General features: G+C 39.7%; 1 protein-coding gene across 2 annotated transcripts in view; it reads right to left on the minus strand.

Moving 5' to 3' along the window:
* Positions 1 to 13,716: 13,716 nt before the first annotated feature.
* The window catches only part of LOC309440615 (adhesion G protein-coupled receptor A3-like), a 274,291-nt gene continuing 269,911 nt past the window's right edge, over positions 13,717 to 18,096 (minus strand). For both annotated transcript variants that reach the window (XM_082054477.1, XM_082054476.1), the window contains one exon: positions 13,717 to 17,782. In XM_082054477.1, coding sequence (XP_081910603.1) covers positions 16,561 to 17,782 — 1,222 coding nt within the window. In that variant the 3' untranslated portion in view covers positions 13,717 to 16,560. The remainder of the gene's footprint in view (positions 17,783 to 18,096) is intronic.

Below are 18,096 nucleotides of genomic sequence, written 5' to 3' on the forward strand. Positions count from 1 at the left end.
ACCTTATTGTCTCTTTCAAAATTAGGTCATCTGAGAGCCAAATCCTAGTTCATGCCTTTAGGGATATTACATACAGTATATTTCTATACAAAAAGATTTAAATGTAACTCCTCATCCACTATTTGAAGAATAGAGTCAGATTAACAGAAATCAATTTTTCTACAAATGCCAGGAAAGTGAATTATTACTTTTCATGAAATAATATAGCATCTGGCTTATGCTGAGATTCCATGCCGAGACCGTGTATTGTCCCTGTATACATGAAAAAAATACAAAATGACTTGCTGACCCTCGGCTTTGTATTTAATAGCCATGTGACATATTCCATGAATACTAGCATGTGTAAAGGATCATGTTATTATATACAGCTGTTAAAGACCTCGAAAGCGAACAATGTGCTACTGACATATAAATAATACCTTCTGTGCACAGTTAAACATTGGTGCTATTTTTGCCAGATTTTGAGCTCTTTTGAGGCCAACTGGAACAGCTGAAATAGAACATTAAAAAAAAATGTTTTGATGCTGGGGCACAGATGGCGGTAGCCCAATGTGTCAAAATAAATGTTTCATTTTTGCTGTAATGTGGGAAAAATAGACCTTGTCAATTACTCCAATAATCGTAGGTGCAATAAATACACTCTGTAGCTAAGAAGAGCTATTTCAGATGGGCATTCAGAGAAATTCTATGTATCCTACTTCCAACAGCCTGGCAAGGTAAATTACCTTAGGCCAATGACTTACTGCTTTTAAAAGGGCTCTAACAGCTGCAATCAAGCCTGGAGCTTTAATCCTTTATTTGGCACGTGTATTTCACAAACACATGATTGCTCCTTCTGAGAGACAGTCTGAGAAGGTGCTGCAGACAATGGGTCTGTTAACTTTAAATCAATGACATCCATATGTTTAGGAGATTTAGAACGGCTTGAACAGACTTCAGTGCTTAAATGTTAGTCCACATTTTTCTAGAAGGCTGTGATGGCAAGCAGAATAAACAGGAGATCAATCAAATGTACGCAAGTTTTTTTCACTGCTAACATCTATGCAGACATTACATGTCACTGGCCTTGAATGGCCACATCAAGCTGGATGTGTGGCTCACTGGTGTGTGGCTCATTCTATTGCGTTTGTAAGCAACCTTTACCTTTTGAAAAGGAGCAATCCACCAAGAGACACCAATAAAATGGTAAAGTGCTCTGAGGAGGAAATTCAAATAACCCACAGACAACAGAGTATGGGAGAAGATACCAGCTAGTTAGGGGTCAACATTTAACATGGCTTCGGCTGTCAATATTCTGCATCACTTGGTCATAACTACAACACAGGGCTTTGTCTGTAAAATGGAGCAAAGTTACAAAGAGTGAACGCTAATCCTTATACTATAGCACAACAGTAAAATGATTCATGTTCTCTAACCCAATCTTTTACTTCCCATGTGAAATTTAAATCTGCTCCAGCTGGTACAGTAATAGTTCTCACAGTCTACGTGGCCAGTCGGGGCAGGGGGAGGGAGGAGAAGAAAGCAAAGCAAAGCCAAGCTGAGCAGATTTACAACTGCATATGGAAGGCATCTCTCATTTTCCCGAGACTGTGCACTTCCAGGTAGCTCCACAGCTTGCCGTTGCAGAACTGTGGCTTTGTATTTTGTCATCTGCAGTGAGACTGCTGCACTTCTGCTGAAGAGGTTTTTCCCTGGGCACTGCAGCACAGAAGGCAATGTATAGTTTTGGGCTGTAGGGGATCTGCAAAGATTGAGTAGCCTGTGAATACTATTGCAGTATTCATTGTCTTAATCTAAACCACCTAATTTCTTTCATGCCCTTTTTAACCTGCTTACAACATTCTGTGTACCTCAGAACAATACTTTTCAGTGGGGTTAATTCTATTTTCTAGGAAAAAAAAATATATATATTTGGACCAAAATAAGTTACTTTGAAAGAACCACTAAAGCTGTTTCTCTGCTTGAGGATGAAGTGCTCAGTGTGGGTTTTATATGGGTAGCCCAAGACCGAGGAGCAAGAAGAAGGGGAATATGGTGCACACAAGAGGTAAAGGCCAAAATGGGGAACCTGTAGGCTGAATTTTAGGTTTAAAAAATATTTTTCATGAGCATAAACCCAGGATGATAACTAAAACTCTGACCCACAAGGACATATCAGGGAGTAAGAAGGTCTGTGAAGTTTACTTCCTACATTCAAAGGTCCAGGGTGAGGAGGGACAGAAAGCAGTCAAGAGTAGAAGACACCCTGATTCCTCAGGTTTGAGAGAAGGACATACTCCAGAGGGGTGAAAATTATTGAAGTGCTTCAACTTCAGGTTGTTGTGACAGCTGGCATGCAACTGCAGCCACAGAATCAATTCTGTGTACATTCTGCTTTAATTACAGATGGATAAATTAGGGTCAGCAAGAAATGAAGCAGCAGACAATGACTGGTAAATGACCCAAATAAACTAAGCCAACAAGAAAATTTCCAAAGAGAGACATGTTAGAGCCACAGAATTTGCTAGAGGCATAGAGAAGTTGTTGAGCGGGTTGTCAGCATCCCTGAAGTTATTATAGACTATTCTAAAGTTAAGGTTGAGCAATTCAACCTCTCTTATGTATGAGAAACACAGCACTTACTCAATAAAATTGCAGCACTTATTCTGAGTACAGAATTCAATTTCCAAGGATTAATAAGTAAACACCTTAATTAATGTATGACTTTAAAATAATTAAAATAAGTCCTTTAAGAGATTTAACATCTTTTTCAGTCTTTTATTTGTCCTGAATGATCTTCAGAATAATAATTATGCAAGCGTTTCATATTTGCAATCTTCCACACCAGCCACAGTCAAAAGAGTGGTTATAATTAAATTAAATTATTAATGATTTCTGCCTCTAATTGTTATAACTAGACAGACTTCAGTCTGACTTATTTAACTCTTAACTAGAGAAACTCATCAATATCTTATGGTTTATAGGGGAATTTCCATTTGTGAACTACACGCATCTGAAATATTTTGAATTTGAACCATGTCTAGAAATATTACATAATAGTTTGCTTTGCTTGTAAATCAAGATATTTCCAAGCAAGAGAAATTTTTAAAAGGAATTTAAAGTTGCTAGTTCATATCAGGGATGTAATAAAAGGTCTAATTTTGTCCAGCCTGTGCATAATTGTGTTAAAAATATCACTATTATGAATCTTGTGCTTCTCTCAGACTAATTTTACAAGTGGCAACTTCCCGTACCTCTGGAGAGATACTCATAATGCAAGTGAAAGAGCAATTACAGGTACCAAAAAAGCTTCTGAGGTTTTAAATGGTTCATTCCTTTTCTGCAAGGTTGGAATACCTGCAACACTTAGAAAATTGTAGGTTCCATTTAAAACCAGTAGGAAATAGTAGCAAATACAAGCAATAGTTCAGATTAGAAGGCATATTCTGAAAACAAGGGTGGCGTACTCAAAACAGTGGGAGGTAGTAACAAGCACTAAACTGATCTCTCTAATATTCTCCACGGTTCATTTATATGTGTGTGTGAGTATGTGTGTGTATCTCCACACATACAAATTATATATATGTGTACGCATGCATACATGCATATATATATAGTTCAGAGCTATATAACTCCTAAGTGCCAGTGAAAGGAAAAATAAGCTCTCTGCTTTCACCAGTCTTTTCAGGTCAGCTTCATCCTCTTGTGAGTGCCAACACTGAGGCTCTTTCCGGAAAGGACTCACTTCAGGAAGAGACCATCTGGATGCTGCCTGAGCCACACAGAGCAGAGCGTGAGAGGGAGAGTAAAAACCAAGAAATAGCAAGAAGCTTTGGGTGCAACACAGAAGTGGAAAATGTAGAACTCAGGCAAGAGCCTTAAAAGAGAAATAAGAAACGATACTTCCTGGTAGATTTGCACAACACTGGTGGCTCTGGGGAATGTTAGGGGAGAATGATCCCAAGTTGGCTCTGCTGCTTATGTTCCAGTTATCATAAACAATCAGTTATCAGACAAATAAAATAATTACTGTGAGAAAGAGCAGAAATTGCTCTAATCACTTTGCTGCAGGTCTGTAATCAGAACAACTCTTCCTATATGGGGATGTTTCACAAAAATAATATAGAAAAACAAGCAGAGCTATGTGCTGCATAGCAGAAGCATTTTCAGAAAGGAAGAATAAAGAGGACACTGCGGATGCCTGGCACTGAAGTTACACAACATGCCTGAGAAAGGACATGGGCGATCATACCACAGGACCCAGCAGGCTGCAGCAGGCAGGAGAAATGGAGAGGGTGGAGGAACTGCAGCTTAATTATCTCATTAGATAAATTCACATCTAGCAGGAGAGTGAAAAAGACAGCAAAGAGCATTTCAGATCACAGCCATGACACTACCCTGTCAGCACAAGACCTGGGGCTGTCAGGTAAGCTGAGGTCAGCACTGAACCTGTGCTGCCTTCCCAGAAGGACAAGAAAAAGTAAGTGGAATAACAGCAACGTGACTGAGTGCACAAACCAAAGTCAGACAATGAAAAATAGGAGGATATGAGAAGAACCACTGTGCATGAGGCTGAAAAGAGAAAAAAAGGAAGATCTCCCAACAGAGCCCAGGAATTATTTAATGCTGCTCATCACAGTTCAAGGTGCACAGATGTGCATAGGTACAAAAGCTGTGACTTTGTACAAACTTTGTACAAAATCAGGTCTGTCTCAACCTAGAAAATACCACTCTTTGTGTAGTCAATTAGGATCCTAACACATGGCTGCTATAGCTTTGTTTCCAACAGACTAAAGGTTAAATCATTTTACATCAAGATCAAGTAAGCATACCAAATATGGAAGATGCAACTTTGGACCTAGAAGCTGGAATGAAGTTGTGGGAAACTTTAGAGATCCTCAATTTTTCTGCTATGGGAAATTTGAAATCTGTAATTATTTTAACAGTTTTACCAGGGAGATGGGAAAATAGAAGTTTATAAAGAATGTATTCTAGTATGGGCAACACCCTGGGAAGTTTGCAAAGAAGGAATTCAATAAGAAACAGCAAATTCTTAATGCTGCTCGAAGTATGGCCATTAGGTGCTAGGGAGAAGATAAGGAAGAATTTGATTTAATGCAGACTGTTATAGGACATACTGATAACATCTAGTTAAGCAAGCACCACTGTGGTTTTAGTCAGAGATTAATGGAGCTCTTCATTTAAAGGAGTAACCAAGAATTTGATTATGTTGCAGAGTATAAAGATTTTCCATTCAAATATACAGTTTACAACCTAGCATCATAAATGTTAAAATGGCACTTAGAATGAACAGTGCCATGAAGGCCAAAGTCAAGGTGTTTGAGTACACTGCAGTTTCCTAGGTTCTACATAGGCAGGCTGAGAAACTGTCCTTTCTATTCACCTCTACAATACCTGTCTGAAAGTAGGATTTTTCTGAGGCTAAGTCTACTGAACATCAAATAGAATGTAAACTGCATGAAAAGTTCTACCCTGTAGTTCCTATAGCACCAAGGTCAAAAAATTGTGTTTGAAGTGAAATATATTTCTGAAAGACACCCTCTCTTGAGTAAAAAATTTCAACTTACTATATCACTAAGGAATTGTTGTGAAGTTAATTACTTTTGCAGATTAAAGGGCAAGTCCTATTTTCCGTTTTCAGATCCTAATCACTGGATTTTTCATACCTTTGCTGCAAGATTAAAGAACCTTCTGTATGGTAGTTTCTGCCCATATAGGTACCTGTGGACAGTGATCAAATCACTTATTTTCCTCCTCTTTTTCTCCACAACTTGAACATATTACATGCCTTTAGCTTGAAGCATATTTCCTGTTTTCAGCTTGTCTTCAAGGCTACTGTCCAAACATTATCCAATCTTTTGGCATCCTCTCTGAGTGAACATCACAACAGGAGCAGGCTCACCTGTGCAGCCCTCTTAGTCCTGCTCAATTCACTCCTTTACCGCAGGGCTTGCGGTCACTGCCATGCTCACACCATTTCAACAGGTACTTGTGCTCGTTCAACTAGCCATCACAACATCCTCCTTCCTCCCCTTTATGCTCCATTTCTCCTTCATTCCCACCTACTCTTCCTCCAGGTCTTTCCCACTGTGGATGCATACTGGGATATGGGATCCCATGCTATGACAGAAAGCCTCCGTTTAATGAGGTTTGCAGTTTGTCAGTTTTCAGATTAGAATGTGCCTTTTCTGTTCACTATGCATTCAATCCAGCCCCCATGGAAACTGATGGAAAGGTTCCTGCCTGTAATTTCAACTCTACAGCTTATTGCTCTAGAGTGAAAAAGTTTGACTAAAGACTGCATAAATTAAACATCTCCTTGCACCTAGCAGTGATTACACAAGGAAGGAAAGCCTGTGCTGAGCTGTTCAAAATGCCGCTTTCTTGGTCTTTTTCATTGCTTCACTGATTTAAATTCAAACCTCCTTATATCCTACATAAAAAATATTATTTTTTACTTTGTCTATGTAAAAGGACTTCTGCTAAAGATTTTTTATCCTACAGCCCCAGGGCCTTTGAAATCATATCCTATATGTTTTGTCTTTATCAGCAGTTTCCCTGCATCAATCTACAATGAACTACGTAAGCCACTTATAACAGAGACTGTTCAAGTAATTTTGAATTTGATTGACGTATTCTGATCTCCCTGGTTTTGTTAAGCAAGCTGAACCTTAATAACACACTGAGAAGATGAACGGGCTAATGAAGCACATTGCATGATCTGGAATAATTCCCTTGCAGGTAAAGTTCTGAACCGCTGACAGCAAGAGGATTTTTTTTTTTTTTTTTTTTTTTTTCCCAGTTTTCCATGGTTACTTTTCACTCTTGGTGCAATGCTCTGTTATGCAGCTGTCTGGCTCTGTGTTAGCTACGTACTGGAGAAAAATAATGTCTCATTGTAATACTGATTATTAGCTTTCTGTGTAATTAAAAAAGAAACTTTCCCTCTTTTCACTTCAACATTACAAAAACATTTTAAGTGCATGTCTACAATGAATGGATCCTTAGTCTAAAACAGTCCACCAGTGTATCAAAGGATGAAGAAAATATTTCCACATTACAACTGTGTACATCTTATTTTAACCCAGGGGAAAAGCATTGTGGGTGAAGTGTAGTTACTTTCAATGTACTATAGCCTTTGACTGTATGTCACGTTGCTTGTGCTGTGCTGTCAGGTGGAATACAACATTGTTATAATGCTAGAATTAAGTCTTCTGTACTAACTCAGAATGGCTGGGGGTTTGTTTTGTTTATTTTGCAGCACTTAAACCATTCCCTTTACTATTCCAGAAGAGATTAACTGGTCTTTTAATTCTCTCTTCCCTGCTTTTTTCTCATTTATGAATTCAGGGAAGGTTTGAATAGGTTTTACATAAGATAGAGAGGAACCAGCCCTCCATGCTGATGAGAATGCTGATGTCGTGTTCTCACGCCATCTTGTCAAGGGGACTGGGGCTATCCAGCTTCTGGCTTGGGCAATGCGCTCAGGGTTAGCAATGAAATACAAGTTTTTGAAGGCAGGGGACCTTCCTGCGTCTCACAGCAGAGTGACCATTGTATAATGATAGGGACTAAACCTCATGTTTTCATTGAAACACTCTCCCAGTGTGTAAGGACATCCAGCTGTTGGCTTGAGGTGGCTATTGTGCAGTGGTAGAGACAGAAGTACATCCATTCCTTAATGGCCAAAGCTGTCACATCCTACAGTTTGGAGGGACTGGGTATGTGATGCCCCTTCTCAGCAGCCCCAGACACCTTCCTCATGGGAGGCTTTACAGAAAAGGTTCCATTGCAGGGGAACACCGGATTTACAGGAAGCCCATACATCAATGTGAATTATCATAGTTAAGGTACAGGCTTCCTACAGACTGTAATGAAGGACTTCTTGAGTTCAGTCTGCTCCTTCTCCTAATGCTCCTACATCTTCATAGTGATGACAACACTGAAATACTTTGGAAAATAACCTCAAATAAGGGGAATCTCCAAGGAAATTCTCTCAAGCCACCTCTATCTTTCTAGCACTCAGCACAGGGAAGAGCAGAAAACCAGGTTCTCTGTTATTAGAAGGCTTTGACCTCAAAATTCTTCTGAAAAGGCTTTCTTTAAAAGGTCTAGAAAAAATATGGAAAAAAAGGCTTACATTCAAATGACTGGATAGATTGATCACACATTTAAAGAACACTAAATATGCAGAATCGAAGCCTAGGTGTTAGAAAACAGCACGCACTCACACAGAATCACAGAATGTTAAGGACTGGAAGGGACCTCGAAAGGTCATCTAGTCCAATCCCCCTGCCGGAGCAGGAACACCTAGATGAGGTTACACAGGAAGGCATCCAGGCAGGTTTTGAATGTCTCCAGAGTAGGAGACTCCACAACCCCCCTGGGCAGCCTGTTCCAGTGTCTGTCACCCTCACTGAGAAGAAGTTTCTTCTCAAATTTAAGTGGAACCTCGTGTGTTCCAGTTTGTACCCATTACCCCTTGTCCTATCATTGGTTGTCACCGTGAAGAGCCTGGCTCCATCCTCGTGACACTCACCCTTTATATATCTGTAAACATTAATGAGGTCACCCCTCAGTCTCCTCTTCTCCAAGCTCAAGAGACCCAGCTCCCTCAGCCTTTCCTCACACGGGAGATGCTCCACTCCCTTCAGCATCTTGGTGGCTGCGCTGGACTCTCTCCAGCAGTTCCCTGTCCTTCTTGAACTGAGGGGCCCAGAACTGGACACAATATTCCAGATGTGGTCTCACCAGGGCAGAGTAGAGGGGAAGGAGAACCTCTCTCAACCTACTAACCACTCCACTAGATACAGGCCCATTGACCACGACTCTCTGGCTTCTTCCCTTCAGCCAGTTCGCAGCCCACCTCACTATCCAATCATCCAGACCGCACTCAAATAGTTAAAAAAAAGAAATCAAATGACAGACCAAAGCTGTGAATGTAAGTTCCAAAGGCAACCTTAATTCTAACATTGACTTCAGTAAAGCATTTGACACAGTCTCCCACAGCATCCTCACAGCTAAACTGAGGGAGTGTGGTCTGGACGATTGGGTAGTGAGGTGGACTGCGAAATGGCTAAAGGAAAGAAGCCAGAGAGTCATGGTCAATGGGCTGGAGTCCAGTTGGAGGACTGTATCTAGTGGAGTGCCTCAGGGGTCAGTACTGGGGCTGGTATTCAATATATTCATCAATGATTTGGACGAGAGAATAGAGTGTACTATCAGCAAGTTTGCTGATGACACCAAGCTGGGAGGAGTGGCTGACACGCCAGAAGGCTGTGCTACCATCCAGAGACCTGGACAGGCTGGAGAGTTGGGCGAGGAAAAATTTAATGAAATATAACAAGGGAAAGTGTAGAGTCTTGCATCTGGGCAGGAACAACCCCAGGTTCCCGTATAAGTCAGGGAATGACGTATTAGAGAGCAGCATAGGGGAAAGGGACCTGGGGGTCCTGGTGGACAGCAGGATGACCATGAGCAAGAACTGTGCCCTTGTGGCCAAGAAGGCCAATGGCATCCTGGGGTGTATTAGAAGGGGGGTGGTTAGTAGATCGAGAGAGGTTCTCTTTTCCCTCTACTCTGCCCTGGTGAGACCACATCTGGAATATTGTGTCCTGTTCTGGGCCCCTCAGTTCAAGAAGGACAGGGAACTGCTGGAGAGAGTCCAGCACAGGACAACAAAGATGATGAAGGGAGTGGAGCATCTCCCTTATGAGGAAGGGCTGAGGGAGCTGGGTCTCTTGAGCTTGCAGAAGAGGAGACTGAGGGGTGACCTCATTAATGTTCATAAATATATGAAGGGTGAGTGTCAAGAGGATGGAGCCAGGCTCTTCACGGTGACAGCCAATGGTAGGACAAGGGGTAATGGGTACAAGCTGGAACACAAGAGGTTCCACTTAAATTTGAGAAGAAATTTCTTCTCAGTGAGGGTGACAGACACTGGAACAGGCTGCCCAGGGGGGTTGTGGAGTCTCCTTCTCTGGAGACATTTGAAACCCACCTGGACACCTTCCTGTGTAACCTCATCTAGGTGTTCCTGCTCCAGCAGGGGGATTGGACTGGATGACCTTTTGAGGTCTCTTCCAATCCCTGACATTCTGTGATTTCCTCAGTTTGGTGTGTTTGACTTTCAGCTTCACTAATACTGTGTGAAATCAGTTGTCTTTTTTGTGATGTTTCACACAAAATCACATCGATGGTTCCTGGATTTTGAAAGAGGACATTTGAAATACAGAAATTCTATCATGTGGAATACAAAATATTTGGTTAATCAACAGCTTCGAGCATCTGTGAAACATTGCACAGATTTCTGACTCTCATGTTAACAGAATAGCTGACAGCACTAATACACTGTCATTTTCTACAAGGACCAATATTGCAATCAAATAGCCGTTTTGCTTGTAGGTTTTCAGATATTTACCAACTGCAGAGGAATCACAAAGCTTGGTTTACATACCCAACCTGGAAACACCCACAAACATAATTGTTTCACCCTACTCACCCTCTCTCCCATTAACAACTTCGTCCCAGTTTCTTCCCAGTCTCCAAGTCTCTCTTTTCCATTTGGTGATCTTCCTTTCCATTCCAGCTTCAAATCAGCCCCCAAGTCAGCTTATTGCAGCTTCCTAGTCATACCAGCTTCTCTCCTTCTAGTCAGCTTGTTCCATTCAACTCAATCCACAGCTAGATGCTCAATCTCTTCTCTCTTGTTTCCTCTAGCCCAGCATTTGTCTCTCCCCATACAAATCAGATAGTTCCCTCCTCCATTCCATTGTGGTTTCTATGAGGGGGAGGCAAACTGGGGAGTTTGGCAGAAACAATGAGAAGGAAAGCTCCATGTTTTCCATCTTAACCCTAACTAAGGGCAGTTAAAGTCAATAATTTGTAGGTCATGTCCTTTAGAGCCCCTATAGTCTGCAGCAGCCTGAGTGTAGGCCCAGTCAAGGCACACATGTCCTAAGAAGAGGGGAGAATTTTCACAGTAGTATAATGGGATATATTTAGTGGCTAAAATTGGCATCTGTACTGAACTGCTTACTTTCTAGAAACAGCAAAAAGTGCCGTTACCCCTTCTTAGAATAGCCATCCTTCCCAATTTTTCAAATACAGGGCCCTGAAGACAGAACTATTAAAAAAAAAAAATTAACGAAAGCTGTTATTGTGGACAAACACACTTTCCTCAAGCTTCTTTGCTGATAACATTGCAGCCATTTTGGCTGAACTCTTTAAAATCATCCAAGGGCAGTAACTGCTGAGGGTATAAATCAAGTTAAATGGTTAACTTACGGCTGTGTTCTAATTAGTAGAGAACAAGGTCTTACAATGGAAAGAATCAGGGAATAAGTGACTGTAAGTGCTTACAGCTCAGTAACAAATGGGCTAACAAAAGAAAGTACTGTAAGAAGAATATGAATAATATGTAAACCTCATGAAGTTTTATCACCTAATCTTCCCCCACAGTTTCCCCCTAACCTCAAAATAAGCTCCTTTTGCTGCCTTCCTCAGGTGTTATTGACTACCTGGGAAACAAATAAAGAAACAAATGAAAGCACAGACTATGCTGGACAATCTCACTCAACAGTATACTGCAGGTTAAGGGGAACAGCTGGAGCAGAATGACAGGCTGATGGAAACAGTCAGTCATTTTATTGTTCAGATTGCAAGGCACTACAGAATTCAAACAGATCAACATGTAAAAAGACAGTAACACCTATGGGGTATACAGACAGCATGTTAACAAAAACCCCTTACCTCTCTGGCGTGGCCAACTGCATAACATTAAGGCAGGATATTGTCTGAGGTTGAACTCTTATAGAGCATGCAAACCAAATTTAAACCTGCTTTGCAGAGAAGTGAGCCCTATAATACTGTCCTGAGTTCACTGATACTTGCTTGTTTCCTCCTGAAAAACGTAAGTAATAGACTGGCAGGATAAGGGAATAGGGATTCACTTGCACCTTCACAGACCTATTAACAGCGAACAAAAAGCCATGGTTTACATAGTCAAGGCAATTTGTAGAATAAGCTTTCTTAGCAATTCAATTGCTAATTAAAAAAAGGTCAGCTGGGCACAGCAAAAGAAAGCAAACAACCAAACCACAAACCTGCCCTCCCTGTAGAGTGAACTGCCTAGATAATCATGTTACTACTGAAATTGCTTGACTGAAGCCAGGCAGTCAGCCTTTAAACCCAGCTGATGGCTCCTGATTGAAACAGCTGTCTCCTACAGGTTCTTTCTTAACTGGAGGATACTGGTACAGGAACTTGAATTCATGTTCTGGAGAGGAAACTGCTGAGCTGCTAATACCTTAATCAGCCTAACATTTCTTGACATAGGCAACAAAAACTCAGTGAGAGTACAGGAGATCTCCTTTACAGAGAACCATACCCACCTTCCTTTTCTCTGTGTCCATGCAAAGAAGATTCTATGTTAAACAGGTTACTGGCCTGATCCTGATGACTGCTTTTTTTTTTTTTTTTTTAAATAGTCAGGTGGACAACCCCCCTGTGTCAAACATCTCTTCATTGTAAAAAGGCATATGATTTACAGAGGAACCTGTAGTCACAGTTAGCTTTGTAAACTGTGTCTTCCCAAGATCCATTTCAGATTTTCAGGGCATCCAGGATGCCTAGACACATGTTCCGGCACAGGATGAAGCAGCTTTGTGACAGAGCATCCAAAAAAGTCTCTTCCAACTTGGACTCTTCTGGTCATTTAACTTTGTTGTGCTGTGTCACTCTGATTTCAGCTAACCAGGAATTTTAGGTAAGCTAATTTTGCCAGGATTTGGCAGATGTTTGTAGGCAGCAGATCTACTAGGCAGGTAGTTTCGGTAGGGAGCTGGAGGGAGGAGGAGTTATACTGCTTAAAGCCACTTCCATTAGGTTTACCCACCTTCAGCTCTTAGTGTTTGAGTGGAGGTTGCCTGGTTGCCTGTGTTGTCTATCAAAGGTGGCCTTGACTTTGCTTTAAGCACATACTTTGCTTTTGGTTTAGACAGCAAGAATGCTTCGGAGCCACACCGAAGGCTCCCTTGGTGGGTTAACGTCCAGATAGGGTGCCCACAGGGTAGCTGGCAGGCAGCTGTGTGTTGAAGGAGAACATGTGTTTATGGCCACTGACAGAGGCTGCTCAGTCATATTAGCGCAGACACAACCAACAGGGTCCTTGGGAATTGCATATATGATCAGGCATAAAGTGCTAAAAAGGTTTTCTTTATTTTAACATCAAAACTCTGGGTAGGAATTCTTCTTGTAAACAGTCTATGTGACTTAAAATGGAATCACTTAGATGATCTGTAATTTGATCGTGAGAACTGGAATTTCTATATGCAGAGAAGAACACTACAGCATCAGAACGTATTTTTATCCTGGTAGTACTGTAATAACAACCCTTCAGATTTCTGTTGATTGCATCATTCTCCAAAAAATAACTTTGGATAAAATTTATTTTGCTTGATCTCAGACAAAGTGAAGAGTAAAAATCTGTTCAGCCATTTTTATGTCATCAATGAGTCACCAAAACTAACGCTGACTTTGAAGCATGTTACATGGATATTCTGTGAGGAATTTACTAGGACAATGTATATTTTATACTGCAGTTATTTCATTGACTTTATTTTTATAGGAAAAAAAATATCAGATAAACTAGTAATGGTTCACTGACTGTTAATATAATTCACCAAAACCCCAAAATAAAACAAAGCCAGACTCCCAAAGCATTTAAATTATTTCATTTATCTCAAGGAAAAAAAAGTCAAAAGCACAAAAAGCATTTTGGTCAAATTTGATGTTACAAAACATTTTTATATTTATTTAATATCATGTTCTCCTACTGTGTAGTTATACTGTATATTTTCTGAAAAAATAATATGCAAACAGATTATTGCATAACACATCTTTTCCAAATTAGCCCAGAAATATTCACTAAATTATCTTTTTAACACGATAAGAAAAGTGTTTTAATATTTTACGTTTAAATTCCAGAGATTTTTATCACATAAGATATTCTGTGGAATGCAGCACCTATTTACTTCTTTGTAAGCCGTTATGAAGATGGAACTAGCCTCTCAGACAAAATAACAGAGGTGATTAAAACACAAGTTGAATAAAGCAGCTCACCGAGTGGGTTCTTGCAGAGTAAGTATTTCACTTGGCTGTGTGTGTGGAATATTTTGCATAATGGTCTACAGACCTCCTAGGGTTTTGCTATTACAGAATATACATATATGTAGTGCTGAGACACAGAGAAGTAGCATTTTACATTATGTCTATGCTTGTTTAGGGCTCACTGTCTATATGGAATGAGTAAAAGTAATATTAAAAGAAAATAATGATTAAGCAAAAAATATTTCATTATGCAAACAAAGAAAAATACTGTATTTTAGAGACAGTTCAAGCATATACAGCATATACATAATAAAGCTCAGGCATTTCTTTTTTTTGTATTAGCTGAAGAAGCAGTCATGAAACTGTAGTATATTGGCTTAAAACTTGACAACCACCTAGTGCATTCTTCTTGCTCACCTTTAAAAAATACACAATCTGAGATGGATACATTGCACTGCTGGACTTTACAATATATATTTCAAATTTACAAAAATACAGAAAAACAAGATTTCTTGCACTCAGATACTGAGCATTAACCCTTTGAGTACTAATTCCCACCTGCAACACTGCAGAACACATTCATCTGACTAACATGTTTTTATAACATTCTAACAATTACAATTTTCATTTTTATGTACACTATTAGGAAATGTATTCCTACATATTAAAAGAAAAGCTAAAGAATAATACACTGCTAATAACAGAAAAACAATGGGTTGAAGTATGTTAAAATTTCTGCAACATATACACAGAGAATTGCAGACTGATGATCTCTTAAGGGAATTTTCTATTTCCTCTCTGCAGAAATGTAGCAATTACATAAGCCCGTGTTAAAACATGACAGCAAACTTTCTCATGTGGCCATACAGAATTGTGCTTTTTCTCTTATTTATGGATGCACTTTTCACTGTAGACATTTTTCTCTCAGCTCTACACTCCTATTCATTTTCTGTGATCCATTATTATTCTGCACCCTTCCCATTATGAAAAAAAGTGGTTTTAGTTCATATTGGGATAATTATGATTCAGTTCTGTACTGTGAGTAGATGCTTTGTGTCCAGATGTTCATGGAAACATGAAAAAATTTCTTGCCAAGAGCTTTGTTAATAGAGAATGGTACTGACCCCGGAATGCCCTTCAATTCAGCAGAAATCATGAACATAAAGGACTTCTCTGAAGGTTAAATTTGCATTAAAGGATGAAGACAATCTGAAATTCGCTAGGGGACAAAATGTGTTTTCAGAAAACAAGTGGTGAAATTAACAGATGGACTCTAAGAAGGTGTATTTTTGGAAAACGACTGAACTTTCTTCTTTCCTGGCAACTCTGGACTACATTGATCATGTAACTAAATAGACATCATCATATATACAGTATCTCTGAACTAGAATAATCTATTTTAAGAAAATAACTGTAGTCCTCAAAGAGTTAATGATAAAACTGCTCTACCTTAACAGATGTTGAAAGATTATTGTGAAACAGCTTACAGATTTGTTCAAAAGGCATACTTTACAAAGAAGTGTAAAACTTGTTAAGACAATTGCTATTACACCGCATAGTGTGACATACAATGAGTAGTGCATGCTCTGTAAAGACATTAGAGTGGACCCTTATCAAAGCTATCATATAACCTTATACAAAGGATTGTGCCACTTAAACTAGTGCAGAGTGATTTTTTTCTGTAGATTTCTAATGCTCTAGATTATATCAATAGGGTTTTTCACAGCCTTGTACAACACTTTTTTTTAAATTTTTCTTTTTTTTTAGCACATGTAGCACTAGAAAACAGCAAATGGTATACCCTGACGTATGTCATGCAAAATACAACCAATACAGCACCATAGATGTAACAGAGACATTACCTAGCACTTCTCTCCAACAAGAAAATGGACGAAACAGAGACTGTACATTACACGATTTTACAGGCCATATGCTACAGAAGATCTTTAGAGGCAGTATCACTTTTGTAGATCTAAAAAGCTCTAATTTTATAAAATCCTGTTTATAATTTCTATCATAGTCACTTTTGATTAAAATTCATGGCACAGTAATATTTTGCTACAAAAATAAATAAGTAAAAGTTTAAGATGCTGATATGTCTATAAAGTGTCTGAATTTACTACAGAAAAGTGAAAATGATGAATGAAAATGATGTAATTCTAAAATATGTTGCTCTGTGTAACAAAAGGATATTGCCTCTCATTCAATTGTCTAGACTTCATTTTCTAATTATCTTTCAGAATAATTTTATAACTTTCTTTTAAAAATAACTTCACTTTAAAACTGTCACTATCTCTTTCTTTTAGACTCATTCAGAAAATGGAAATAAATGTGGAAAAGCTGTACAATTTACTGATGAGCTACACAAATATGTCATCTTACTTAATTTGGAATAAAAACAAAGATAACAATGGTTTAGGGGGAGAAAAACACATTGTGATGGCCCATGAACTACACAGTAGTTTCGTTTTTCCAAGGACCAGTTTTGATGTTTCCTGTACTATCTGAGCTGTATATCATGGCTTCATGCACATTTCCCTTGAGAATTCCATTGTGATTCGTCGTATTAAATGGCAATGACTGTGTCCGTGGGTGCATTTCAAAATGAGCTGGATGGTGCACAGTGTCACTTTCTGGCATTTTAGAACAACTATATATTACAGTACTTGCGTCGCTACTTTCAGGCTGGTTGACAGTAGGATATGGATCGCTTTTCGAACAGCAGGCCCGTCTGTGACCTGACTGGCTGTCATGCGTACTGTGGGGACTGTCTGTATGGGAGCTGTGGATACTGCCATCGATACTTGAAGGAATGTGATAGGCATATTCTCTTTCACCTGCAGACCTATGCCGACTGAAATAACGTGGCTTAGTTCTGCTTTTCAGACATCTATGGATGTGCATGTTGGGTCTGAAGGTTCCCTCGTTGTGGACATGAATGTGAGCTTCATCATCGAGTAGCTGATCACAGTGCATTTTTGCACAACATGGTGTCACAGGCGAAAGGCAGTTAACGTGATTTTGAACGGCTTGTAGGTTAGTAAGTTTGCAGTGGCTAGCTGCTGGGTGATTGAACGCAGCTGTTTTGTTAGGACATGGCGATTCCTGGAGACAAGGTGCATGAACTTGAGTGTCACCATTAACATTAACCTTAGGGCGCACATTAACCTGAACAGAATAGGTGTTTCTTCTAGATGGGCAACAGGACCACCAGCAATGCCACACATCATCTCGCTTTGCACAGTGATGGATCAGGATGAAAAGCCCCAAGGTCACACAGAAGGCTCCGTAAAGACAGCTAAATATCATATCCAAGAAATGACCTTGAGATACTGCAAGGGCTCCAAAGGTCCAAGTGGCAGTAAACAGGAACAAAGTGAATGCTGCAGCTCGCAGCTGAGCCTTAAATGAATGCTCATTTTCCAATAAGGAAGAAGAAATCATGGAGCAGGTTGCTTGGGGAACAGACACAGGGTCTGTAATATGACCATGGCCCACCTCAGTACTTGGCATTCTCTGTGGATCTTCTGTCTTTTCCTTTAACTCATACTTGCGTTCAGGATGGCGCTTCAGTTGTACATACGTGCAGAGAAAGTAAACACAGGTGACTAGCACAATGAACGCTACTGGGCCATAAAAAGCACCAAGACTAGGTTCCCATGCCATCCAGCAACTGAAAACAACAAAGAAAAGACAGTCAAGAACATTTTATAGCCCACATCAGATGTGATGGACAACAGACTGATATGAAACTGGGCTTTCTGACTAACTTGCATGACCCAACCGTCTCTCAGAAGTTCAAATATATTCGTTGTGGAGAAAGGGAGCGTGTCTTTAATATCAATTAAGCTGAGACATCACTTTCATATTTTTTAATAGACTAAAATGTCTAGTGTAATTTACAGGACATTAAAACTGAAAATTTCCAAGAAATGTAGGTCAGTTTAGAATCTAGAATAGCAGTGAAGTATAAGACCATTTATGTCA

Source organism: Streptopelia decaocto (genome assembly GCF_964273445.1).
Source record: "Streptopelia decaocto genome assembly, chromosome: 5".
Taxonomy (NCBI): domain Eukaryota; kingdom Metazoa; phylum Chordata; class Aves; order Columbiformes; family Columbidae; genus Streptopelia; species Streptopelia decaocto.